This window comes from Amia ocellicauda, chromosome 22, assembly GCF_036373705.1.
Source record: "Amia ocellicauda isolate fAmiCal2 chromosome 22, fAmiCal2.hap1, whole genome shotgun sequence".
Taxonomy (NCBI): domain Eukaryota; kingdom Metazoa; phylum Chordata; class Actinopteri; order Amiiformes; family Amiidae; genus Amia; species Amia ocellicauda.
In genome coordinates, this window is record NC_089871.1 from 15,546,208 (window position 1) to 15,573,652 (window position 27,445).

A 27,445-nucleotide genomic window follows, 5' to 3' on the forward strand; every position below is an offset into this window, starting at 1 on the left:
ACTTTTGAAAGTTTACATTTTATAACTTCTTGCAGCCTGTATTAAACCTCGGAATATTAAACCAAAACACAAAAGGAACTGAGTCTTGTATCCCTGAATTCTCTAATGATTCAAATGTATTGACTAGCAAAAGAAACCGATTTGTCATTTTTTATGCCAGAAAAAGCAGATGGGTCTGGAAGTGGACAAAACTGTCGATCTTGTTGGGAACCTCAAAGACAGAAGCTTCAGATGAATCTGCATTCTCACTGAATACTTCTGAAATAGTATTGGATGAACCTCCAATTTCTGCCCACAAGTCGCGTTCCAAGCGACCGAGTTGAATCTTACTCCGTTAAATGCCTGATTTTGTATTTTCCCAAGATTGTGCCCAAGCTGGAGCTGAAAACTGCAGGCTATTTAAAATTTGGTTTTAGTGTGCAAAATTGACTGCTCAAAAGTGGCATTGATTATACTCGTCAATAAAGTCACATTAACATCAACAGAGCTCGAGAGGGTCAATGATGCAGGGAGTCCTGTGGACTTTTAATCGAGCCCTCAGGGTCTGATCTTATCAGTGCAGCCAATGGGAGCCCAGGGGGTTTCTTTTCCTCCCCAGGCCCCTGTCCTATTAATACGCCCTAGTCATTTTTGGACAGCACTTCTAGTGAAAGCTGGCAGCTTGTGTGCAGTCAGTAGCTGTAAAACACTGTACTGGACAGCTGATTGTAAAGAGGTAAGTGAATGGAATCAGTATTAGTATTATTGTGCTGATCTCAAATGCATCCTTAAAAACAGGAATGTTAGATATTTTGATTGCATTGTTTCTGAATATTCCCATAAGCTGTGTAACTAAAGCTCCAGCTCGGTCACCCATGCAACGTTTCCTTCTCAGGATCTGTGCCCTATTTCATGGGTGTAGGTTAAATCTATCAATACAACTGAAATGCATCTGATTAATTTGCGGGAATTGCCTGTTTTTCTAGTCTTCTCTCTGATTGGTGCGATTGCTTTTGCATGTTTCTAAACCGGTGCTTTAAACAGAAGCCGCACAGCACGTTTCGGCCGGGCGGCTCTGACACTGCGTCACTGGGAGGGACTCGGAGGGACCATGATGCACCGCTCAGCCCGCAGCTAAGAGGCGGCGCACAGGCGCACAGGCGCGCAGGCTCCGCGGCCCGGCAGATTCAAACTGCGCAGCCGACGGGAGAGGAGGCCGCCCTCAGCACAGAGCGAACCAGGAAAAGACCCGGCAGACTCCCGCGAAAACGCATCGGCTCGCATCACAGCCGACCTGCTTCGAGGCGGAACATGGATCTAAGGTCCAGAAGGATCCCGGCCTCGTCTCCGAAGGACCCGGAGAGCCCCACGACCCCTCGGCAGCGGCCCCGGCCCAAGAGAGCGCCGCCGTCGGCCAAGAGCGGGAGAGAGCCGGTACGAGCGCTGGCGGTGAGGCCTGTTTGTTTTTGAATGTCGGATCGGGGAGGCCCGGGGGTGAAATGCGGGTCTCGCAGGGGTGTTTGTTACCGCGTTTAAATCGATGAGGATGGCCTGGCGTTGTGCACAGCCTGCGGATTGTGTGCGTGTTGACTGCGGTGCGCAATGAGTGGGACTGGGTTTGTTAATCACAAGTGACGTGTAGGAGATGCATTATTATTGATAAGGAGGGAAACGCATCTCTGTGTGTGCAGCCGTGTTGAGGGCTGAAGGTGCTCGTTATATTGACTTGATCGGAGACAGTATTGTAGGACTGGGGCTCCCTGTGTGTTGCTGCACTGTGTGTATAATATCTGCTCCTGGGTGCAGGGATGAGCATCACAACAGGCATTATGTAACCGCAGGACTAGGGTACTGCTGGGGGGGTTGTGGGCGGAGCTGGACAAGTTTATCCGGGGTCAGGAGGCGTGCTGGACACTAATTGCTTTGGATTACTTGGTGGGGGGGGATAATTTAATCAATCTGATGAATAACCAATTTGTGTGTGTGTAATACTGGCATTTATTCTACTGGGTTCTGTTTGCCTGCATCTTCTATTTAATAGTGCATGCTTGTATAAAGAATGAATGTAAAATCTTACTGCATGCAACATGCATTTAGTTATCAGCTACAAATGTTATGCTGGTTTGTCATTTATTCATTTTTAGTTTTTATTTAACATATTGGTGTACTACATACTTCTAAACGTGGCACATTTTGTTTGTGCACCTTTTATAGAAAGAAATGTCTAATTCATGCCAAGTCTACTTCCCACGACATCGATAATACACATTTGTTGAAAGTCAAGGAAAATGGTCACTTTACTGCTAGGATACATACAGGGTTCACAGTGTAAATGTACAGAATGATACCTTTTAAACATCTGAGTTTGGAGACAAAGTATTAAGTAGTACCTCTGTTTAGTGAACTGTGCACGCTGGATTTGTGATACAAGGTTGAGTTTAAATCACTCTCTCTCTGGGATAAAAAATGGTATTGTTTGCTAGTTGCTACACTGCGAATGTGTTTCGCAGGCAGTCCTGTGTGACTCTGCCCTTTTGTGTTGCTGTGTGGCAGGTTCGTGAGAGGACGGTGTCCGAATGCTCCTCGCATGACTCCGAGGTAGTGATCCACTCGTCCCCGAAAAGCCCCTTCATGCAGACGCGCCGCAAGAGGAGAGCTCTGATTATGGACGACAGCGAAGGTAGGCCGAGACCTGGAGGGGGGTGGGAAAAGAAGCTGAGACTGGAAGCTGTGCCTCCTTAAATCGCTGAGCTGCAGGAATCCAAACCCCAAATTAGCTTATCATTTAATATGAGCTTTTGGGGGATGGCGTGTTTCCATTTCACAATCTCTTCCGCTTTTAAATATTCTGTTCCTCTTTTTCTTGGCGGCAGATAGAGCTCTCCTTTTTCAAACTGAGAGCAAGAACATTCCGTTCTGAAGCATGCAAATCTGCACATTTCATTAGATGTAGCTAAATGGCCAACAAATTGTTATTCCATACATGCATTGTTCTGTATTTTGTTTTCGTGACAATGAAACGGACCCAAACCAAAGTGGCTGCTCAGCCGTATCTGTCGTTCACTGTGCCAACGTTGTTCCCCGTAGATTTTAAAACGCCTGTGAGAAGACGACAGCTGAGGGTGAGGTACCAGATGGACATTGACTCTCCCAAGAACGCCGCCGTTCGCAACATCTACTCCCCCATCGTCCGATTCTTGTCCCCCGAACAGAGTGGTAAGTGAACTCCAGGGAAGCACCCCGGTAATTGGGAATTGATGCTCGCATTGGTCTTTCCCTCTAATAAAACGTGACACACAATCTCATGGGAGGCTCAGTAGTGTGGTTTAACAAACTGCTTCTATGTTTCAGTGCAATGTTTTGCATTTCCAAAACATGTGTGGCAATGCGATCTGCAGCGGTCAAACACATTCATGTACCTCTTCCGTTTCTGTGAAGTTGTGCAATTGCTAAACCCTCATAATAACCGATTAAAAAGTTACGAATCGATTTGACATTTTCAAGATCGTTTCTCACCTCATACCAAGAAACTTGTATTTTTAAACCTTGTGTATTTGTTCCATTTTCAAGTCTAAAATCCCTTCATGACACTGTTTTCCAGCTCACTGAGGACATGTACATATCGGACAGTAGAGCTGATGCAAAGGCAGTTGTGCAAACTTTCTGTTGACATTGCGAACCATACTGACATTTTCTCATGCTAAACCCTTGTAACCTCTCAAATCGGTCATCTCTGTCTCTGGCAGATAAGAGAACCCCCCGGCCTGATGCTGTGAGCCCAATCCAGTGTGTGATTGAGTACAGCTGTGTCATGGTGGAGGACGAAGAGGAGGAGGTTTTTAATCCGTAAGTAAACTGTCCGTGTAAACGCAGGGCTTAATTTACCTACAGGAAGGTATTTCATGTGCAGATCTTACTTGTAAAATGCCTGTTTATCCCAGTAATCAGATCCAACTCTTAGATTTGCATTATCGAAAAATAGATTTCGTGTATCGCAACGATGGCTATAATGAATCGCATTGTTGCCCCTTGTTGGAAAGGCAGTGCTTTGGGTTTGTCTAAGTCGGCTCTCTTCTCTCCCCGCTGTTCCTTCCAGCTACGACTTCATAAAGAACATCCCCTCCCAGTCCCAGCAGAGCAAGTCTCGCACCCGGGACATCCCAGTGAAGACCAGGAGTGCCCCCGAGGCCACGCTGGTCCTGGATTTGGTGAGTTTGGGCTCAATGCAAGGAACTGAGAAGGACTAGGAAGTGCCAGGCAGGTTTCCCAGCAGCCTTTGTAAATAAAGCTGCTCCTTCCTAACCGTGTTTGTATTGCAGGATGAGACGCTGGTGTACAGCTCCCTCAAGGAGATTGAGGACGCAGAGCACACATTCTCCACGCGCTTCCAGGATCAGGAGTACAAGGTCTGTAGGAAAGAGGCTTTTCAGTCCATTATCTCTAGATACTTTAATTTCAAATTTGAAGATTTTTATTTCTTTATTCATATTGTTTGTTCCTTTATCGGCATTCCTCAGTTTTTAAAGGAAGTCATTAAAGCTCACATTGATTCTTATATACATCGGCTGCTTTTCCTTTTCAGATCCATTTTCAGTTTGACACTGGTTTTCCATTTTATAGCAGTTGTAAGGAAAATGTAGTTCCAATTTCTATAGATTGTCATGGAGGTATATGACAAGTTAGTTGTAATTGTTTGGGGACAAGCAGAGAGGATATGAATGATCATTGTTCTTAGGAGATTGGCTATGAACCTCTTTTGTCTGGGCTGTTAGTTACAACAATAGCACTGGTTGGGTGTGGCTTTACTGGCCACTGGAGTCATTCATTCAGGATCAAGGAACTGCTTTTGAGTGATCAATTCATGTAGATCAACACTAGCAAGTCAGTCAAGTGTCTGGTTAACTGCCTTTAATCCAGATGGTGAGATGCAAACAAGGCCAGTCTGAGCCCTGCTCTAGGACTTCAGCTGTGAACTGGTCTAAGAGAGGAGGACAATAGAGCGTGAGTGTCTGTAGAAATTGGTGACTTCTTTATGACAGTGAGGTGGCTCCTCATTAAAGTATCACCCAAAATGGGATGTAACTATGAGGAGAAATGGAAATAAGATCAAACAATCAATAAATGTTAGGTAAAGTAATGTTGATCGGCGATTATTTCAAATCGTAACTAACGCAGAGACGATACATTTTTCCCTACACAATGAGATTGAACAAGTTCCTCTGTCCTGTACTGACACATGGGGGCGTCGAAGCAAAATTAGAGTACGAACCTTCTGGCCACGGGGTGTCAGTGTTTTTCCTCCTTGAACTCCGGGGAATGGAGCTCTTTTAGGCCTTGCAAGTCTTCTGTTGCTCATGTCTGAACGGTTTCTGGCTGTTGGGTTAATGCATCAGAATTAGGCAAGCGTCGACACCAAGCAGCCACTTTTGAGCAAAACGGACGAGATGTTCATCATTTTCTTTTCCTCCCCTAGGTCTTCCTGAAAGTGAGACCTCATGCGCGAGAGTTTTTGGAAAGCATGGCAAAGCGCTTTGAGGTGAGACCTTCTCACGATTTTAATCTTCATGAGTTGTCTTGACAAGTGCTCGTTGGTTATCGGAGTTCAGGACCGTGTCTGTGCCGCTGGGTTTGGTTTTAAGTGCCTCCCGTTCCTTTGTTTCAGATATTCATTTACACCTCTGCAAAGAAAGCGTACGCAGAGAAGATCCTGGACATACTAGACCCCCAGAGAAAGATAATCCGGTGAGCCTCTGACTTCAGTTCTTCCCTTTGCTGTGGTAGTTTGTTTTATATAAACTGCCAGGTGTGTTTTCAGTCTAAAGGCATTGGAAAAACTAGAACTTCATTGTGTTATCCTACTTGAAAAGCTGCATTCGATTGTCTTCCTGTGCTGAGAATCTGTTCCCTTACCTTGCCTCTCCCCAGACACCGCCTGTATCAGGACGACTGTTTCTGCATCTCGGGCCACTACATCAAAGACTTGACCGTGCTGAAACGGGACCTGGCAAAGACCGTGATCGTGGACAACACCCCCCACGTTGTGCCGTACCATGTGAGTCACTTGTCCTCCCACCCGGAGGTGGATTTTGGGTTCTAGTAGCCTACATGTGACCTTCATTTGCTTTGCAAATCACTCTAAATGGGAAATCTTCCCATTAAATTTGAAATGCATCCTCTTTTTTTTTTTGTGTGTGTGCTTTGGATGTTGCAGATATTCAGAACTTCATACAGAATAAATAATAATAAACTCTGCAGGACTGACAAATTATCTGAATTGTATTAATAACAATTATAAATGACATTTTTCTCTCCTTTCCTGTGGTTTATTCGCAGCTGATGAATATGATCCCCATCCAGAGCTGGTTTGGGAACAGAGACGACCGGGAGCTCCTGACCCTGATCCCGTATCTGGAGAAACTGTCAGATGCAGTAAGTGTGTGTGGTCTAATTTATATTCACCTGGTCCTGAAGAAGATTGTGTGTAATATATATAATTCACATTCCTGTGCTGTTCACCCTCTGAACACCTTCCATGCTTTGTTTCGTCGCAGAAGGACTTTCGGCAAGTCCTGAAGAGACGCACTGACCATCTGCACCGCCTGCTCTCCAAAGACGGATCCCTCTTCCCCATTGATGGCTTGCGCGACGCGTCCCTGATCCTGGCCAGCTGTGTCGCCAGCCCTCACGAGATCTCCTACTCCATCAAAGTGCTGGACATCGCCACGGTGGTCCTGTGAAGACCCGACACCTCGAGGGGCAGTTTCCACAGCGTCATGTGTTCCAGCCTGTGTGGATCTGCAGTGCGTGGGCGTGACGCTCTCTCTGCGTTTTACAGGGGTTCCAAAACCTGTATAGTATTTATAACAGCCAGCCAGTTTTATTACCTCTTAACTTGTGACATTTTCTAATGGAATATAATACCCTGGCATGAGAGAGATGAATATATTGTAATTAGTAAAATTAATTGTATATATTTGCTTTGGCTTTTATTATTTTCCATTTTGTAATTTATTGTTTTTTCGTGATGCAATTAAATTTATTTCCACCTTCGCGTTGCTCTGATACATTTGTGTGGCACAGTTGGCACTTGGGCAAACTGATGGGGAATCCAGAGGCCTGTGGGTGGTGGGTTGGCACATGCGATCCAGATCACTAAACGTTTCCCGTTTTGGTCGAGACTATGGTTTAATCCAATTTCCTTTTTTGTTCGACTACACATCCCTGAGATTTCAAGCCTCCCAGACTGACATTTTCCCAAAGCCACCAGTGTAACCCTATCTCTCACTCTCCCCGCCGCTGCCGCACATGTGGCCGGGGAACAAAGGCAGCCATTGTCTTCCCCGGCCTCTGATCTCCAGGCCGCCGAGGGCTCCGGGCTGCCTTGCGAATGAGCCGCTCTGGGGTGGGCAGCCTGAGCACCTAGCCCAGCCAGACCCGGGCATCTTCCCTGGCAGCCACGTGCCTGGTGTGTGAGAGAGAGCTGCCGTGGTTGGCAACCTATCGTGACTACTGGCACTCTTCACCCATAATGTGCACAGGGCATTTCAAGAGTTGGTTTACGTACACCATTTTGGTTTCCCTAGCGTGTGTGTGTGTTCATTGTACTGGTGCACGACAATGTAGGTGCAAATAGGTGGACGCGGTGCACTAGCCTAAAAGACACAAAGGTCATTTTCTTTTGAGCAAATTGTTTCCCAGAAGCGCAAACAAGCCTAGATCTGCAGGACCGTGAGATTTATTGTGTCCTTGCTCCGATGACCACCCTTACACTCGAATTTGAACCTGTTTACATGTCCCAAACCCGTTCCTGTGTATTTACAGCGGGGACAGACTGCAGCTGAAGTATTATTTTGGTAACCTACAGTGCTCAGGGCTGCCTGTCAAGGTTTAATTAAAAAAACCTGCTGGAGACCTCACAACAGATCCGCCTCCGCTAGCTTTCCGCCACAGTTATGTGGTCCATATGGTGTGTGTGTGTGTGTGTGACGCTCTGGAGGTGGGCGGGGGGATCCAAGTGTAGTATTTTGTCTGCCTTGAAATTTGATTCAGAAGTTTGGAGTATTTAAAAAGAGGGAGGAAAAAAAGAAGCAGGGGAGAATCCGGAGGGAGAACCCGACTTTTACACCAATAAGCGTGCAAACCTCTTAACCGGACCCCTATGTGTGCGTGAACCCCCCCACGGCCATAGTAAGTACATTTAATAAGCATTTGTGATTTTTAATCGAGCATTAAAACTGATGCACTTCGAACTAAATGAGAGAGCGGGTGTTTCGGACGGTATTTGATTTGTGCAAACGCTTGCTTTCCAGAGATTCGTTTGAAAGGGTGGCATGGAAATGAACTGCGCCGAAGTAGGGCGCCTATGCAAAAAATAAAAATAAAAAAAAATTAAATGTATAAGAAAGTATATATTGGGAGAGAGCAAACCAAACCCGATTAGTAGCATGAATCCGGAATGCATCGCTTTTGTAATTAGCTTAGCACTGTACCCTCCAGGATGGGAAGATCTGTCTCTCTCCTCCTGTGCAATTGAAAACTAGTGCAATTGGCGTCGCACAGCCGATATGCATCAGACAAATGTATGGGAAACCAAACCTCCATGCGGGTCCGCAGCTCCGGAGGCACGGAGATGGTTTCCAGACCCGGCTGAGGTGCTGGGGTGACATACCTTACATGGCCAGGGGATCAGCGATGCGGCCGGCGTTTACAGCGGGATAGGCTGCGAGTGCGGCTGTCGTGGGGTTTTGCTGCACAAGTTCGTGTGCTAATGAAGGGCATCCGTGCAGGATAGTTGTGGAGCACTGAGTGCATGTGGGCACAAAGGGCATAAGTTGGGTCCATTGCTGGTGGCGCAGTTGCTTGTGTACCCGGGCATGCACACACAGTCGGGTTGAAAGCAGTGTGTTTTGTGCTGGGGGGAGGAAAATCGGCATGCTCCCCCACTTTCTCTTCGCTCTTTTAATCAAGCGAGGGACCCGCCCGCCCGGCCGCCACCGCAGGACCAGCGCAATTGAGTTCCCAGATGTGCGGATCCGCGTCTTGGAGGAAAGCATGTTTGAAACCACGCTGGCTGCATAATGACCCCCTTGCAGTCTGAAGTTACTCTCCAAAACTGTTACAAACGCAATGCTAAATTTATACACCAGCGGGACTCGTTGCTTTGTTCACTTGTGGGTGTATTTTCTAGTCCGCACTGTCGCTTCTTCTTTGAGCTGCCAGAACCATATGCGTCTGCCCCACCTCTTAATGCACAGCGTTTTTCAATCAGTTCTGGTACCCAACATACCATCCAATAATGGTATATTTTCAGATTCTTTTGTTTATTTTCCACAGTTTTGTTTATTGATTATTGTGTTTATTATAATAATAATAATACAGTGATCTTAGTGTAGGATAGGAGGATAGTACCCAAAATAAAAAAGCAGAAATGGTGGAAGACAGAATTTAACGAAAGAAAAATGGGTCCAATAAGTCAGTACAGCACTTTTCCAAGATATGATTTGGGGTCTTTGTCATGAGCATTGGGGCTGGCCTGGGTTTGGGGTTTCAAGGTCCCAAGGTGTGCTGGTCAGGATCAGAAAGCTCATTTAGGTCTCTCACAACCTGACAAGCAAAGGGAATGTTGAATAATTTAATTGGGATTTGACCCGAATGAATTTGCAAACATGGGTTTCCCTGGAAAGCTTGATATTTTGCTGTATTAAGAAACTGTCTAGGACACCTAGTGAAAGACCTGCTCCGTGGGGAACGGTGCGCACTCCTGGCCCCGGTGCGGTGTGGTTGGTCCGGGGAGTTGATCATGCGTGTGTCTCTGTCCCCTCTCAGTTTGACCATGACATCAGCGCTGCGCCTGGCTGCCAGCCAGAGGGAGCTGAAGGAGTTTGACAGCGTCAAGGAGTCTATCAGTGACATCATCAACCAGCTGCAGGACATCGACCCCGCCCGCCTCTCCTTCTCGCCCTTCCTGGACCTTGACACCCAGATCTCCCTGGCACCCGTGTCCGACAGCCCCGAGTCCTCCGTCGAGGAGCTGCACTCTCTGTCCCGCTCCCCGCCAGGGTCCCGCCAGTCTCTGGAGCCCCTGCCAGGAGGCGATGGGGACACCAACCTGGCCACGCTGAACCGTAAGTGCTCCTGAAGCCAGACTAGATCAGAACTCTGCCCGTGTTTTTCATGTGTGTGATGTTCATATTGGGTTTCTCCTGACCAGGCGGGCATCCTTCCGAGAGCTTCAGACAGCGGCAGTGGCCACCTCAGCGGGACTCTCAGGAGGATGTGGTGGTCATCACGGTCCCCAGAGAGATCCCATTACCTTGTACGATAGAGGGGGACTCCCCCGGCAACAGGACCACCACCTCTTTCCTGGCCTCCCCAGGCGACATCCCCAACGGTACGGACCCAGAGCGGTGGAACCCGTTGGAATCGACCAATCAGGAGTCAACGATTGATGAAGACCGGCCCCTGCTTCGCCAACCTCTGGAGGCCATCGAGCTGAGTGTGTGGGACTCCCAGGGCCGGTCGGAGTCTGGCATCGCCACGGAGGCTGCGGACAAGGGGCGCTGTTGCCGCTGCCGCTGCTGTCTTGGGGGCCGCGTCCCTGCCGTCTGCTCTGTCCTGGCCTCCCTCCTGGTCCTGCCGGGGATTCTCTATGGACTGTACTTCCACCTGCCCCTGGACCCCCCCCACTGCCCGGATCTGGCCAGCCGGATGGTCCTCACGGCCCGCTGCTGCGTTGTGGCCGCAGTGCCCCTCCTCTTGGGTATGTCAAGGATTTTGTCATTAAAACCTGTAAAAGCACACTGCGGGAAAGGAAGAAAAGAGTCTAATTGGTAAAGGGTCTGATTGATATATAACAAGGCCATCTGTGTCAAACAGGCTGTAGGAGAGACTGTGTTCCTTGCCAGCGTGTGTGTGTGTGTGTGTGGGGGGGGGACTTGCTGACAATTCCACACAATGTTTACTCCAATATTTCTAATTTCACAAGTGTTTTCAGAAGCATTCCAGCTGCGTAAGGGAGTTAGACGCCAGCCCCGTGTAATTATTAACAAGAGCTGCAGAGTTCATTAAGAGCGACTTCAGACAGAGGCACTCGGGGGCCGGTCTGCGGTAACTGTGCCAGACCCCAAAGTAAGATGGGGATTCAAAAAACTGCACTCCCTCCCCCAGAGACCTGTAGGACAAATCTGAAACTGTACAGACACGGCGTACGGAAAGACAAAACGAATATGTCGGAAGATTGCATGCAGCAAAGCATTTATTCAAAGCCCTTCTGAATATTGGCCTTTTTACATTTCAGTGCCCTTCGCTCTGAAGACTTGCCAGCGACTTTTCAAAATGACCTTAGAAGAAAGGAAAATAGCATTTAGTGAGATTATCGGAGCATTTTGGAATCCGTCAGTGTCTGGAGCTCCAGTCATTCAGTCAACCCTGGGGGGCTGTAGAGGGGCAGTGAGGGTTTATGCGGAGTTGTGAGACGGGAGGTCATTTCCTCTGGTTATGTAAAGCCAGGTTGGCGGAGGTTAAGGTGCTGCTGGAGGTGGGGCCTGTTATATAACTCCACTGTGCAGTGAAAGTGGCACAGCCCGAGGGCACCTTGTTGCTTAGCTACCAAGTTCAAAGCAGACGAGAGAGACGGGAATTTGAGGCCCAAAGACAGGCCTGTCCCCACTAAAATGCTTTTATCCTGGATTACTGTTTTTATAGGCTTGCTAGTTTTGTATTTAGTTTTCTTAATATCAAGTGGACATGTTTGCAAAGTATGTGGAAGTTTTCTCCCAGACAGATAAATGCTGTAACTTTTTCCTTTTATTTCATTGTCCATGTCAACCTGCTGATTTTTTGGTCTTTTCTATTTGGTGTTGGTTATTCTTCCCTCCACCTGCTTTTGTATTATCCTCTCCCAAAGCTCACATCCTGGTCGGTCAGAGTCACAGTGAATAAGCCAGGCACTGTGGAGTAACTGGCTCGGCAACTTGTTGTGAATGCCCCCTCCATTAACACACGCCTGTGCTTTATTTGTGGTTTTTCTTTTTTGAGATATCAAAGTGCCCAGTTGCATGCAGGGCATTGTCACTCGCATGTCATGTCTGTAGGGGTGTTGTGTTGGGAAGTGATTCAGTGCTGTGTACAGCTTTTCTGCATATTAGCACGCTGTGTGGCTTCAGTCTTTTGAACCACAACAGAACAATAACATCTTATACTAGCATTTTTTTTTCTTTCTCCCACAGAGGTAAAGGCTGTACTGTTACTTCATTTAGACTCACAGCATTTAAATAGTTCTTGTGTTTGTGAACAATTAAAAGGAACTGAGATCCCCAGAGCTCTTGTCATGGTGCGGAGTGTGAGGAGAGGAATACAGGAAGGGATGCAAAATTAGAAGCCAGCCATAGGACGTCTTGTAGGGGGATCTAGAGAATGCGTGCAAGGGCTCAGGGTGACGCATGGATTTGCCTTGTTGATGATATGTGTGATATGAGTGACCCCCCTTTCTCCCAAACCAGCTGTGCTGACCGACGCAGCGTCCCGATTTTGCGCCGCCTCCCTGGACCCCGTGGGGGCGTGTCCCCGAGGCCCGGCCCTCCAGCGGCGATTCGTCACTGCCTCCATCGAGCTGCTGGCCCTCTATGCCCTCAACCTCGTCGTCTTGGCCACCTTCCTCCCCCAGGAGCAGCTAAGGGCCGTGCCCGTCCTGGCCGGCGTGTTCGGGGCCGGGAGGTGAGCGCTGGCAAAGGTGGGGGGAGGGGCTTAGGTAACCTAGGCGATTGCCTTTGTGGCTATGTGGGGCTGCGGCTGAGCACAATGTGGGTTTAAAGATCCTCAAAGACCCTTCAGAGAACAAGCTTAATGAAGGTCCCCCTCTGTGTGCCTTGTCTCCCCAGGATGGCATACTGGCTGTGCCTTCACGCGTGCAGCTCATGGCGAGGATTCGGCGGCGGACTCACGGTCTTCCCTCTCCTGGCCATGGTGGCCTTCAACCTTTTCTGTGTGTTTGACCTTGGCCTGGGTCACTTGTTCCCCAGTGGAGAGACACCAGACCCCCCACAGACCACTCCCTCCCCATGACCACACCCAGGGACCCCCAGGGCCTGATTGACCGGACTCCCAGCCTCCTGCCCATGGACTGCCTGCACCGAGTGTCCCATTGAATAATGGATCTTTAAAAAGTTTTCCATTACCATTTTTTATTTTTTATTGCATCTGTACAGAATAAGGGCATTCCTGAAATCAACGTCACTAAAGGTACACCAAGTTGGACAGCAGGGGGTTAAAAATGATCATATGGATTTGAATACTTAAAAAGCTTCCATTGGTATAAATTTACTCTAATTCTTATAAAATGGCTGATTGTCACAAGAAGTGTGGCTATTTTGTGGCTTCGGCTATCTCATCTACCTCGGATGAGACAGTGGAGCAGGACACGCTGAGATCGTCCATCTCAGTGTCCATCTCGTTGTCCATCTCGGTGTCCATCTCACTATCCCTCCAACTATGTCTGGGCCACGGATCCTCGCTGTTGTACACATCGGACGCAAGCACGAAAGCAATGATACTAATCAAGAAGAAGACTACAATCCAGACCAACATGTTGTATCCCCACCCAGCATCATCCGCTTCCTCGTCTCTGTGCTCCCGATCCCAGGGGTAGACTGGTGGGCTGCAGGTGCTCAGCTTGGGGTCAAAGGTGGAGAAGGGTGGGCAGCCCCTGCAGCTCCTCTGCCCTGCCCCTTCGCAGAGCTGACAGGAGGGATGACAGGGGAGGCACCTCCGCCCTGCAGTGCCATTGGGGCCCCACTCGTAGTAGTGCGGAGGACAGGACAGCAGGCAGATGCGGCCGAACACGAACAAGGGGAATCGGCATTCTAGTAAACGGGGCGGGGGGGGGGGTGGAGGGACAGAAACTCAGATCTCAAGTTTGTGTAGTACAGAAACACAACCTTTTACAATCAGGCAGACAAATCCCAGCATTTTGAAAACATGCTTATTTCTCCTCAGTGGTACAGCTTTTTGGTTGGACTGTTTGGAATCTTTCACCAAACTGGCATTATTTTAAAATATATATAAAGCTAACTTCCAGGTTCGGCAGCATGTTTTATGATAGGCTGGCTCAGATTTGTGTCACACTTTCTTTTTCCTATTGTTTCTCGTTCTGTGGTTAGATTTCACTGGGAGATCATTTCCAGTTTAAATTAAATCACATGCAGCTTAATGTCTTATGTTACGTGTTACTACCACTTGTGTATAAAAAAACCTCTTGTGATGAATGAGATGACTGATGTTTGTTCTGCCTCGGGAACATAACTAGCTAGCCTTGGTTTTGCTTCCAACTAACTAACCTAAATATTTATGCATTCTTATTTTCTTGCCCACCACACTGCCATTTTGATTTGGTTTTGAAGGAATGGCTCCATTTAACAGCTTACAGTCGCAGCCCACAATCATTCACTGTGGCAGCGATGAGGTCAGGGTATTTTTGGGACCCTGAGCACGCGGGGTGCGCTCACCCTGGCAGCCTCCCTTAGGGCTCCAACCCAAGCACTCCTCTACCACGGTCCTCTCGACACGCCTCCCCGCCACATTCTCCTCCGTGCCATACAGCTCCAAGTGGAAGTGGGACAGCATGCCTGGAGACATGGGGAGACAGGGTGAATGCGCTTCAGCCCGCACAGCCGTGCCTTTACCACCCGCAGTGTTTAACCTGAAATGCTGTTGACAGATTCTGCCCATCAGAGAAACAAATATGAGGTCCACAGTTGTACTGATGTTCCCTGCCTCTACCACATACACTCGTATCCCATGTATCATTGTGAAACAAGTACGGCGCAGCCCCACCCTGACCTGTGTTGGCCGAGTCGCCCTTGTCGTCGAACTGCATGGTCCAGACCCCCCGTGGGTCCTCGTCCCAGCAGTGTGTGGTCATGAAGGCCCAGTCAGAGTAGCCCTGCGTGGACATGTCTAAGGGCCTGGGGAAGGACAGGGGTGGAGACGATCACTGCCTATTAACCCTTGGGTGAGAACTTCTTCACGCTCATGAGAAATCCACACTCCTTATAAAGCAATGGAAGATGTTTAAGACCAGACACCACATTCAAATAAGCTTTTTAATTTGCTTTACTCATATCATAATGAAACTTTACAGGTTGAAAGTATACAAAAAAAAAAAAAAAAGTTTACACCCAAGAAAAGATGATATGCAAATGAGGTAGATCTTTATCACAAAAATCTATTTTCCAACACCATGATTATTCAGATGGATTTTTGTTTGATTGTGAGAACACACACACTGGGAAAACTTTTACACTATGGTTTACCAAAATAGTGTTTTTTTTTTATGGATTTAGGGACCAATTTTTATCATAGATTTACATAAAATCAGAATGATGAACGATCAAAAAAAGCCTCTAAATGTCTGTCTAGAAGACCTAAGAACCAGTGTGAGAAATTATGTAGATCTACCTGTCTTGAAGGGTGAGGAAAATGACGCACAGGTAACGTCATTTTGAGAAAACAGCCGTTAAGGCAATTACAATGTACTTTCAGCTTTCAGGAAATTACTGTTCTTTCAGCACAAATCATTACCACTACACAGTAAATGACCATGTATGAACTAGCTAATGTTTCACTCCAGAAAACAAGCTTTGAAATTATGTAGGACTCATTACGGAGTTTTACAGATATCAAACTTCTACATGAATATGCTAGCAAAGACCAAAGACCAACTTTATGGGAGCTGTAGTTGACTGAGGTGGTATAAAATGATAAAAAAAAAAAAAAAAAAAAAAAACACATTTATGGAAGTCACAGTTACAAAATACCCTGAACTCTGAAAATGGACAGATCGAAGCAAAATCATAAATTTTTGACTGGGGGGTCTAGCCTTAAATATGCAAGGGAGATTAATGTTCTAAAATCAAAAACTTAATTGGTGAAACTATGAGTAGAATTACATCTATTTCTTGAATACTGGGTGATTCAATCTACCCCACCACACCTACAGCTACCCTACTTCAAGAACAGAAGGTGGGGGTTGAACGGAGTGGTAGAGAATATTGCCAGTGGCTGCGGTGTGTGCAGTGAGGGGGCAGGGCTTGCGTGTGGACCCTGCCTGGCGCTGACGAGGGTAGAGCGGGTCCCCCGCGGGCTGGTGAGGGAGATCTCCAGGTCTCCGCGCCGACTGTATTTCAGGGAGAGCCGTGCTTGAACATGCTCCAGCCCCCGCACCCACTGCCCGCTTCCCGCACACGCAGTCACGTTCCACTTCAAGAGCAGCTGCCCCCGCAGCACCCTGCCACACAGACACGCCAGTCAGCACGCTCACCATTCGCCATATCAACACCAATGGACCACTGCTCAACCACAACACCCATTTCTGCGAGGTTTTAAATTTGCCAGCTATCAAAGTATAATTCAAATACTGAGGCGGAGCTTACAGGCATTTGCAACTTTTGTTCCCCCCCCTAAGGATTACATATTAACACAAGTTCCCGTTAGCCTTGAGAAGAGGGTTGTCATGGTTTACAATATAACCCATTCCCACCCCAGCAACCCATGACATAAATTAAAGCAGCACAGTGCTTTGCATTACAGCGGACTGGTGACGATGTCAACACGGCACATCCTCTGTGGCTGCACTGTGCTCCACTTCCTGGCCAGATCGACCAGCTTCCCCGCGTCCAGCAGCCCGTACCCATAATAATGGCTGACTGCAATGCAAGAGGAATCGCAACAGGCACACAGTCATGGTCAAAGCTTTTCACAACCTGCTAATTACTAGGTCAGTTAATTATAAACGTGAAAAAACCCTCAGGGTCACATTACTCCATTTAGTTTTCTTGGCCGGGGATGAAGTTCTGGATTTAGTTCTGTCAACGGTTGTCCGCAGCTGTACATTTAAATTATAGTTCATCACTGACCTGAGAGGCACACTAGGCACTGACCTCAAGTATTCAATGAATCCCAGGAGTATTTCTATGATGGATGTACAAAAGCCACTACGCATACTTTGTACACCTAGCACGAATGTCACACACTAACACCGGGTAGACCAGCGTTTCCTTTTAAATAAAGCTTCCTGCTGTTCATTTTGCCAAGTGTCTGTCCAGTTGGTGTACAAATGCTCGTTCTTGAAGACCTCCCGGCCTGTTGCCCTCACCCCTTCGGCCCACTCCGTTGGGTCTCCAGTCATCTGCGTTGAGGCCGGCTGCTCGAGACGCCCGTATCACTATGTGCTGAACATCACGCCAGGTGAGGGTGGGGCTGGGGGGCAGAGACTTTAGTCAAGAAAAGGTTTCATCCCTCTATAGCACACAATCCACTTGATAAGACCACCCAACATCTTAAACTGTTTAAGCACGCAATTCATAACCACTGACTGGTGGGTTTTATTTTATTTACGATTCCAGCAAAAGTAGGCTGCACAGAAAGTGGGCAGATGCAGCATTTCATAACAATTTGGTGTGCAGTTAGTGACATTTCAGTTGATTTCTATGTATGTCAAGGACTTTAAAGCAGATTACTTTGCCTCTAGGGCCAACGCGATGATCCCAGCAGCCAAAGGGGCAGAGGCGGAAGTCCCAGAGTGCTGCATTGTACATGTGCCCCGCAGGTCCGTGGTGACCTAAGGAAAAATAAAGTGGCAGGATCAAGAGGTCAACAGGAGTAGCCAATTTACTTCACCTGCTTCCCTAGGAAACCCCTGAAAATGTGAAGAAACCAATCACTTTCTACTCCAGTATTTATCTGCACATTGTAACACAGAGGAGCAGGAAAACCAGAGAAATGAATATGAAACTGCTTTGGCGCACTCTTGTGTCATTACTGTAAGAATGGCCAATAGCATAGTGCATTTTAATAGTCATTAATTCTTAAGGATACAAACATGCTTATCCTCTTTAGTTTCCTCCTTTTGATATTATGTAATTTAATACCACTCTACAAAGGACACAGACGTATCGCAGCCCTACTGTGAAAGGAGATAGAGGAAGAGCTGGTGGCCTTACGATCTTCCGCTGATGCCTGCCGCCGCTGCTGTAGGTGGTGGTGAGGATGGCGGGGCAGGGCTCGCTGTACAAGGGCACGGTGCCGTTCTCTGTGGTGCTCCCCACTGACACGGTGTACATGCTGTTGGCATAGCCGTCGCAGTTACAGTTGTCAAAGTGGGTGCCCCCATTCCCTGATGCCCACACGTAGATGGAGCCCAGGCCCCCGCGCCCCTGCCAGGAAGAAGGGCGAACATTTGTACACACAGCTGCAGCCGATTCATATGAAAAGGTTACAAATCACACAAGAAATCTCACTGCTCTGCCCAAGACTGCTGAAGACTAGGTGAGTCAGTGCTTCACTAGATGGCAAGGGTTCAGCAGCACCTACCTGGCTGATGCCCCTGATGAAAGCCACCTTGGCCAGTTTGCCCGGGCCGTCCACAGTCATACCATCGTCAAGGGGCCCCCAGCTGGCACTGTAGATGTCGATGTGTTGGGGGCTCAAGCCGAGGGACCGGGCCTCCACCAGGTCAGTCACTTGACCATCCAGCATCCGCACTCCTGCTGGGATAACCAGCAAAGAATACAGCACTAGCAAGACTGTGGGGACCTTACCCAGGGTTCGGTTCAGATGACACCGATTTCCCAGACTTGCCTCCAATCTGTGCGCGGTAGGCCACCCCGACACCACACACTGCGTTGTTGGCCACAGCAGCTACCTCCCCAGCACAGCGAGTCCCGTGTCTGTGCAGAGATCAGACAAACATGTCTCAATACAGTGACTTTGACTATTAAAATGCATGTACTCTGAGCCAAGACAAAAATAATTACGAGTGTGCTGAATTTGAAGGCCATCTTACCTGTTTTCGTTGGCCTCAGTGTAGCGAGGTTGGGGGTTCATGTCATTGTCGTTCAAGTCATAGCTCGCCTGGGGGTCCTACAAACACACAGAGGGGGCAGAAGCCCACACTGAAGATCTCTCCCATCTAATTCTTTCAATCAGATAATTTACAATAAAACACTGTGCAAATTATACTGCTGCGTGGGTTTCATATGGACTGGTTACAACTGCATTTATTATTGCAATTGACAAAACTGTCCACAAAATGAAACTACAGGCTTTAGTGACTTCATGTCTGACATTCTAGATTCTTGTAAAAGAAAAACAGCAGTGGCTTAGTGACTGGATTTGAACTGCATTTCTGAATTCATTCTGCAAAGTCATCCTGCTCACAGAACACAACAGCTGGCTTTAGGTAAACTTTTCAAGGCTTTTCCTAGACCGGCTGTCAGTGTAAGTACAAGCCACTACCATACAAACTGAGAAACGTGGTCCTGTATATGAAATCGCGGAGAACAAGATTCAAGCCAACTACAAAAATCATCAACTTTTTTTCAAACCTGAAAGTCCGGTTTCATCAGCTGGTTAGTTTGCATGCCTGGACCGAGATTGTCCTTATTCACACCATTAGCAGACTCACGTAGTTGGCAGCAAGATCAGGGTGGGTCTTCTCAATGCCATCGTCCAGGATAGTGACCACCACACCCTCTCCAGTCAAGCCCAACGCCCAGGCAGACACCACATTCAGATCAAATGCACTGCTCTACAACAAAACAGTGCCATGTTATGAGTTATGAAGCATTTACAAGTACATGCAAGCAAAGTGGTTAAAACAATGCTTTGCACTATTAAGATGCATTAAAAAAAACATTAAAAACAAGTGCCAGAAACTGTAAATGCCCACTGCATGGGTCATGCATTTCTGAAGCTTACCTCTTCCCTGATATATGCTAATCCTTTGGGTGATATACTTTTACGTATTCACGTGAAGTCTTTAAAGTTTGAATTAATAGTTAAGAAATACCAACTTCAAACCGGTAAATGCCTCAAGGAACGATTCATCCACATTATATGTTTTTATTGAGAGGACATTTACCACTTTTATAACACTGCCGTTTAAAAATAAAAAGACTTAAAAAATATAGCAAAAACATTTAGGTAAATCAAATGCTGACAAGCTTGTGACCGAGTAAACCCTCAAAATGACTAATTGTTCTTTATTTTAGTTGCTGCTGTAATAGAAGCAGTATTAGAATATCATTTTAATTGAACGCTTTGTCCACAAACACATAGAAGTTTATGGGTGGTGTGTGAGAGAGGAGTGGACCCACCAGGTACCACTGGTCTTTGAAAAGGGGATCAGTGGGAAGAGGGAAGAGGTCTCTCCTTGTCCTGATCTTCCCAACCTGCTGCTCAAGCCACAGAACCTATGTGGAGACATTGGGAGTTATAGAGATATAGCACAGGATTGGAAGTGGGCTGCAGTCTAACCATCACTTCTTTCCTACCACTTGAAAAGGAGGTTTCTTAATGCATCTAATCTGCATTTTTCCTATATCATAATTCAACTGATCACTGCAACCTTGTGTAGCTGTCTGGGAGGAGGCACTTTTTTTTTTTTTTTCCCCCCTTCAGTTTTCTATAGGCTGTGCCTTTGTTAATTATTCTCTTTTCCTTCTACATGTTTTCCTCTGTGGAACTAGACCATAATGCTTCCCACAAATAACTGCACATTGGTGGTAAACCTTTACCCTGGGATGTCTTCTCAGTCGATGGCTCAGCACGAAACGCACTATGGATTTTTTGATGGCCACCCGGTGCTTCAAATGGTAGAAGCTGCCATCTGCGAATACCTGAAACAGAATTTGGAAGCCCTACTGGTTTATTAAAGAGATTCCCAATAAACCATTGGATGCAACCTTGGTTATCTGAAATTAAGAAAGTTCACAGAGGATATCATTACCCAACATTTTATGCCAAAAACACAAAAGCCTTATTCAAAAGTCACAGATAGGCCCCTGTGTACAGTCGGTCTCTTGGCCCACCTCCAGCTTCAGCTCAGTTACCCTGCACACTGAAGCAACGCCTTCATTGCCAAGCTGTAGAAGGCTGAAGGAGTGACCCAAAAAGTTGGGGAGCAGTTTCTTAATTTCAGATAACCAAGGTTGCATTGGCAACACATTAGATTTCAATTTTGAAACAGTTCTCCAGAGGGTGTTGGGAGACGGTCTACCCACTTCATCACAATAGAGGACATATCGGTGGAGACACCAGGAGGACACAATGAACGGAACACTACTGCCAAGGAACTCACCGCTGGTGTCAAGACATGGAGCAGCAAGAGACTCCACCTGCTCCGACGGTCAATAGTGTCACAGCAGGCAACACAAAAGGACAGAGCAGTACTCAGGGCATCCAGCCTGCGATGGAGTGTGGACTCAACCCACAGGGACAAGTTAAAACAGACATAAGGGACAAAGCAGCGCTCAATACATAGAGAGCAGGAAGAATCAACCTGCTCCGCCAGTTCAGGAATGTCAATATAAAGGCATATGTATCAAGTGTTTGGCCCTTGAGAAGCTTCACGAAATCGAGGCTTTAGAATAGAAGTAATTTATCTTGGTTAGTAAGTACAGTGTGTACATAATTAGGCAAGTCTGTATTCTGATTACTTATTTCCAAGCACAGTTTTCTAACTCCAAACCATGTCAACCTAAATAATTAGTGGGTAGAATCATTCAGGTGATAACTGCTTCATGAAAGAGAGAGGGGCTTAAAGTGATAAATACCTCATATTCATGTGTGCATAGTTAGGCAGCTTTTTCACCACAGGTAAAATTGGCAGGAAAAAGGATCTAACTTATGCTGAAAAGGAAAAAGTAAAATGCCATCAGAAGGATGCAAAACCTTTGAATTTTCCAAACTATTGAGTTGTAATCACCACACAATCAAACGCTTTGTAAGTAATAGTTAGGTGAGTCACGAAAAACTTGTTGAGAAGACAAGGCACAAGTTAACTGCAAAAGACTCCAGGACCCCTTTAGCCTCCAGTGAAGCCATTGTTCAGAGCTGCAACCTTCCTGGAATCAGCTGAAGTACAAGGTGTCAAGTGCTCAAGGAAGAGAAACATGACCCCTGCTGAAAAACAAAACAAAAAACACATAACCTGAAATACCTTAAGACTGATTTTTCAAAGGTTTTATGGACAGATGAGAGGAGACTCTTGATGGACCAGATGGGTGCGCCCATGGCTGGATCAGTAATGGACACAGGGCACCAGTTCAAGTCAGGCGCCAGCAAGGTGGGGTAATGGTGTGGGCTGCTATCATTAACAATGAGCTAGCTGGACCTTTTCGGGTTGCAGATGGGCTGAAAATAAACTCCCAAAACTACTGCCTGTTTCTGGAAGACACGTTCAAAGAGTGGTACAAAAATAAGTCCATAGCATTGAAGAGGACCATGATGTACAGCTCTGGAAAAAAAAAAAAGACGACTCCAAGTTCAGAAATCAATGTTAAGTAGTCTCTTCATTTTTTCCAGAGCTATATATGCAGGACAATGCTCCATTGCATGTGTCCAAGTACTCCATTGCCTGACTACCTAGAAAAGGCTTAAAAAATAATTATCTTGTAATGCCGCGTTAACTCAAATAACCATTTTTAATGATTGTCGGAAGTCTGACAGGATTTTATGGTGAATCTGAAACTAAACAAAAAGCACTGGTCTGATATGCAACATTCTCAGGTTTCAACTGGGTTTATTACATGTAATTGTACAAATTTAACTTAAAATATATAAAGGTGTTACAGTAAACTTTAAATTTCACAAAGCGGTCAGCTCGGTAATTCATGTTCAAAGATACAGGTCCTTACTCCTCAAAGGTTTTTGATGAATAATTAAATCAGGCAATCACATTTAACAAACCTAGTCAGGCACTAGACAAGCATGTCTTTTCATCTTGGAAGTTATTAAATTAGTATTAAAGACAGTGACACGAAGAAAAAAAAACCTCTTGGAATTAAACTGAGTCACAGTATCACACAGTGCAATTAGGATGAGTGGTAATACATTTCCTTAAACAATTTTTTAGGGATCCCTGAAGCTATATTCAAGATGTGTGCACTACCTGACCAATCAAAAACTAGAATGTTGAAAAAGAACATAAAACATTAAAATACAAGCACTCCGCTCTCACTACCATGCCCCCCCACCCCAAGTCGTTCTCTCAATCCCCCACCCCCCAGTAATTAATTAATCAATCACTTGTGGTTATATATAAAAATAAGTTGAAAACAAAAAATCCTAAATCCTAAATTGTTGAGTTGCTGCACAGAGCAGGGGGAAGCCAGTGACTGCTGCAGTGTCTCAAGGGTGAGGAGTGGCCAACTAGGAGGTCTACGTGCCGCCCTGGGGGCCTTGAAACCGTGCAGGGGATGGGCGCCTCCAACTCTTCTTCCTATGCGATGACATCTGCTGAGGGCAGCTCCAATTGGCAGGAGGCCTGACAGGAAGAGATATAGGGGTACGGCCTTGCTGGGGCCGGTGAGCTGTAGAAGTGGGCCCCTGATGCGGGATGACATGAACCATCCGTTGATACTCTCCCGTGGCTTTCCTGGAGCGTTCCAACATCACCTCCACTGCAGGGCCGAATGTGAAGCCTGGAGTGATGGGTGCGTCAAGGAGGTGAGGCTTGTCCCTCTCAGGCACCCTGGTTTGGGTGAGCCAAAGTTGGCGTCTGGCTGCAACAAGGGCTGCCAGCGAGCGTCCAGACGCACGTGCAGAGAATTTCATTAGATCCACCACCGTGTCTGCCACTCCCGCAATCTCTCGCATTACCTCAGGTGTGGGAGCCTCCTTGTGCTTATCTGCCAGCTCCGCCACATACACCGCCAGCAGGCTAGATGTATTTTGAATGCGCAAAGCCTGCGCTTCTGCCGCATAGGACTTCTGCAGGAAAACTTCAGTACTCCTGCACTGGCGGTTTGGAAGGACAAAGTCTCTCTGTGTGGTGGAGACAGGAGGAGCAGAGACCAGCGCAGCAAAGGCAGGGTCCACCACTGGGAAAGAGGTCAGTCCATGTGTGTCAGCTCCCTGAAAACGAGCAAATTGCGCCGCCAGCTTGATCGTGGATGGCCCAGACGCAGGCTTGTCCCAAGAGGCCTGTACCTCCTTGAGGTAGTCAGGAAAAGCTGGAAGAAAGCGGGAGCGTTTGGCAGACTGAGTGTGGCGATGGAAAAGTGATCGCTCTGGTTCTGGGTCTTCTGGCCAAGGCACTCCAAGATACTGTGCTGCCCGGCCCACCCTGGACAAGAAGTCATCCGGTGGGGGCACCCCACCCCCTTCCACAGAGGACACAGGGGTGACCAAGCTTAGTATGGAGATGGGCTCCACTTTCACCTCAAGTGCATTAGGGGCACATTCACCACCTGACACCTCCAGAGAGACAGAATCTTGGTGCCGCTCAGAGAAGCATGTGCGAGAGCCAGAGTTCAAGCGCTCAATGCGCTGGGAACGGCCAGGCACTTCATGGGAGGCAGAGGGCAGAGAAGCAGGTGCTGCAGGAGGCCTGGAGCAGGAGGCTGTGGAAGACTCTGCTTCCTTGGGCAGCAGTAGAGAGGTCATCATCTCCTGCTGTTTGATTACAACTCCCATAAAATCTGCCATGTGGTCTTGGAGCATCATCAGCCGTTTGTCTGTGTGTTGCTCCTGAAGGTGTGGGGGGGAAGCAGGAGGAGAGGCTGAAGGTGAACGGTGTCTGCGCTTGTGTGATCTGCTGAGGGAGTGCCCCGCTGATGATCCCTTGGAGGAAGCAGCAGCCGTCGCATGCGTAAGTGTCCCAGAAGGGTGCCCGCCCACCCCCGCTGATGTGGCTGTGCAGGAGCTGCTGGCCAAAGCAGGGTAGATGCCTCTGGCTCGCTTCAGTCTGTCCTTCAGCGTCCTTGTGCGAAACGCAGTGCAGATCTGGCAAGAGGACGGATTGCGCAGGGCCTCAGACGCGTGGCCAGGCCCTAAACATGACAGACAAAACTGGTGTGGATCCTGTGATGGCAGTTTGTTGGAGCAGCTGCCACAGCGGTGAAATCCTGCCGACTCCGATGAGGAGCGAGAGTCATGACCCACAGCAAGCGCCCGCAGTGCTGCCAGCACCTTAGCAGGTTCCATGGCAATGGGAGACTCTAGCCTCAAAGGCTGTAAATAAGAGTCCAGGTGCCGTCGGTTCAAAGGTTTTTTCCACCGACTGGAAGTAGAAATTGCTCTCAGTAAAACGGTGTCCACTTGAAGTAGTTCGTCGACGGAAAATCGACCAAATTCAACGCTGTCGACGTGGAGTTCGACCGAAAATGCTCCGTCGACGTGAGGAGATCTTCAGGACACAAAGGCGGGGGCACACGTCGACCGGCGCTCTCATTAGCGCAGACCCGAGGCCTCGGCACAAGGGTGGCAGCTAAAGTAGAGAAGCGTGCACAACACGAGCAGAAAAATTTAATAAAAATGAACAGCAGCCGCACAAACAAAGTTGTACAAAAGCCAACACTGGCGCGCAAGACGTGGAGACTAGAGCTCTGCCACAATCCACAAACACACGCACGGCGTAGTCCCGAAGCCGGGGGCTGGCGTACTGTGATGTCGGGCGTAAGCTGGCTTGACGCAGCAACGCCAACAAATCGAGTCGGGCGCGTAGGCCTCCTGGAGCCCCGATGGCCGCGGCTCGCTGCGTGACCGGCAAAGGCGAATCGGCGGGGAACCGAGGTTACTCACCGATCCAGCCGCTCTGCAGGAGGGGTGGCCAGTGAAATTCAAAGCACTGAATTCCCCCTACTTACCGGTCCTTCTTCGCAAATATTCGTGGAAAACCAGAAAAACGAACCCGATATTTTGCAAAGGTTTAGGTTTGCACACTTCCAAGAGCACAGAAGCAGCGTCTCACCCCGTGTCGTTGAAGAGGCAAAGAGGACGCTGCTCCCATGTGCGGGGTACTAGGGCTGCAACAGAGGGCGCACAAGGACCTATGAGCGGCCTTGAAATAGGGCCATTCTTGTTTTTGGGGGTAAAACGTCATTACCCAAAAGCCTCTGGGAAACCCCTACAACTAGATCTCTAACATCGAAACCGCTTAAATTCGTTCTGTAATTTGAATTAATTTATTGTAAGATCCAATCAAACGATTGTGAGGGAATTAATCCGTGGGACATTAAACCAAGTTCAGAAATAAGTTATAATAAGTTAACGCGAGTATACACGTACTTTTACAGTTACATTTTCAGCAATAGCAAGTAAAGTAACAATCACAAAAACGGAGAAGTTCGTAAATAAATAGTAATGCACTTTCACCTTTCCGAGACTGTTGAACCCGTACATCCTGGCAATCCCAGCGGCTTCCTCCGGGGTGCCACGAATATGAACAACCCAGTCATCAGTGTAGGACCCCTCGGCTTGATAGACGCACATAATGCACAATAAAATGATTATTTTCATTATCTTTGATGGACGTGCGATACTGATTAATTTCTTCTTCGATCTGAAGGGAGGCTGATAGCAGAATGAAGTCACCTTGTGCCTTTTTATTAGGATTGACGCAGTATTGCTGATGTTAAAGTTGTTGTTCAAACGTGTGATTTAAAGTATTTGTGTCAGTTAACGGCTTCTTTAAGGCACATGCGCACCCGCGGGTACAATAATCGGAAGCATGGAAACCACTGTGAACCAGATTGCCTCCTTTAGAAATCGGTTTCACACCTTGTATGGAGTCCAGTCCTCTCTTGTTATCTGTTTGTTAGGAGATTGTTTGGTTTGTTTAATTTTAGTTTTGTTTCTTTTTGGTTTTGCAAATAAAAGCTGCACATAATACATTAACTTTATTCTGGGAAGCATGCTTCCTTGAAAGACCAATATACATAAAATAAAAGTCCCCTTTCCCTTGATACAATGGTCAAGTTGTGTTTTTAATTTATATATATAATGTTTATTGTAAAACACTGATACTGCGCATGGACAAACTGAACATTCAATGCGTCTTTTGACATAGTTATAGATAATTGTACTTTCTCGAGTGGAAGCCTAGCAAACATTTTGTAAAAAGTTTAAGATAAACTTTAGAATGATGAAATAGTGTAAAACATAACAAACAGCCTATACAAAAAATAGTTTTAATTTGTTACACAAACTGTTAGCTATATGTCGATTGTAAAATACAAGAAAGGTATTTTAAGTCGTCACAGGTGTCATCTTTATACATCCAATTAATAACTAGCATATTGGGTTTGTTAGTGTTTACAGTACTCCATATTTTCTTTTACAAAATGTTTGCAAGGTTTCTAACTGAGAAAGTAAAATTCTCTATAAATATGCCAAAAGACGCCTGGAATGTTCAATTTGTGTGGTCTGCACATGCGCACTATTATAGTCTTTGTTTTACAATTAGCATATAGCATTGACGTATTGTGACGAGATTGGCATTGACTTAAGAAAATAAAAAGCATTAGCATCAGCATTTCGCACGATCATTCGCATGCCGGTACCATCCTGATCGTGTTGGTTGTAGAACACATTTCCACAGTTCTGCGTGGATCTGCGCGGCTCCGCCAATGGGATCGGTGGGATTCTGCAGATCTGCGCGGAGCTGCGGACACCTGCGCTACAAGAACGC

The 27,445-nt window shown here is 47.0% G+C and overlaps 4 protein-coding genes across 5 annotated transcripts; 2 read left to right on the forward strand and 2 right to left on the reverse strand.

Annotated features, from left to right (window-relative positions):
• The first annotated feature begins 636 nt into the window (after positions 1–636).
• Positions 637–7,028, forward strand: ctdspl3 (CTD (carboxy-terminal domain, RNA polymerase II, polypeptide A) small phosphatase like 3). Of its 2 annotated transcripts, none has more exons than XM_066695825.1 (12): positions 637–715; positions 1,024–1,428; positions 2,533–2,659; positions 3,067–3,195; positions 3,726–3,825; positions 4,076–4,187; positions 4,299–4,385; positions 5,453–5,515; positions 5,642–5,721; positions 5,905–6,031; positions 6,313–6,408; positions 6,531–7,028. In XM_066695825.1, exons 2-12 carry the CDS (start codon positions 1,291–1,293, stop codon positions 6,714–6,716), a joined length of 1,245 nt encoding a protein of 414 aa, XP_066551922.1. In that variant the 5' UTR covers positions 637–715; positions 1,024–1,290; the 3' UTR covers positions 6,717–7,028. The 2 variants fall into 2 exon arrangements, with proteins under 2 accessions (XP_066551922.1, XP_066551923.1); XM_066695826.1 differs by having other exon boundaries at positions 1,024–1,413.
• A 1,016-nt stretch (positions 7,029–8,044) lies between these two features.
• Positions 8,045–14,236, forward strand: LOC136718010 (transmembrane protein 79-like). The gene is made up of 5 exons (XM_066695613.1): positions 8,045–8,166; positions 9,805–10,103; positions 10,190–10,738; positions 12,480–12,693; positions 12,858–14,236. The coding sequence occupies exons 2-5, from the start codon at positions 9,812–9,814 to the stop codon at positions 13,039–13,041; spliced, it is 1,239 nt and encodes a 412-aa protein (XP_066551710.1). The 5' UTR covers positions 8,045–8,166; positions 9,805–9,811; the 3' UTR covers positions 13,042–14,236.
• LOC136718563 (proprotein convertase subtilisin/kexin type 4-like) lies at positions 13,342–21,352 on the reverse strand (the record flags this gene model as incomplete). Its single annotated transcript, XM_066696324.1, has 15 exons — positions 13,342–13,838; positions 14,481–14,600; positions 14,815–14,939; positions 16,082–16,261; positions 16,562–16,679; positions 17,129–17,232; positions 17,493–17,593; positions 17,976–18,188; positions 18,346–18,518; positions 18,613–18,701; positions 18,818–18,894; positions 19,439–19,561; positions 20,130–20,225; positions 20,550–20,651; positions 21,113–21,352. Coding segments are annotated over 15 exons (2,358 nt in total), but the record flags the coding sequence as incomplete, so codon positions are not given.
• Positions 21,153–25,811, reverse strand: LOC136718009 (uncharacterized). Its single transcript, XM_066695612.1, has 2 exons — positions 21,588–25,811; positions 21,153–21,235 (listed from the first exon to the last, which is right to left on the reverse strand). The coding sequence occupies exon 1, from the start codon at positions 24,958–24,960 to the stop codon at positions 23,194–23,196; it is 1,767 nt and encodes a 588-aa protein (XP_066551709.1). The 5' UTR covers positions 24,961–25,811; the 3' UTR covers positions 21,153–21,235; positions 21,588–23,193.
• Positions 25,812–27,445: the final 1,634 nt, after the last annotated feature.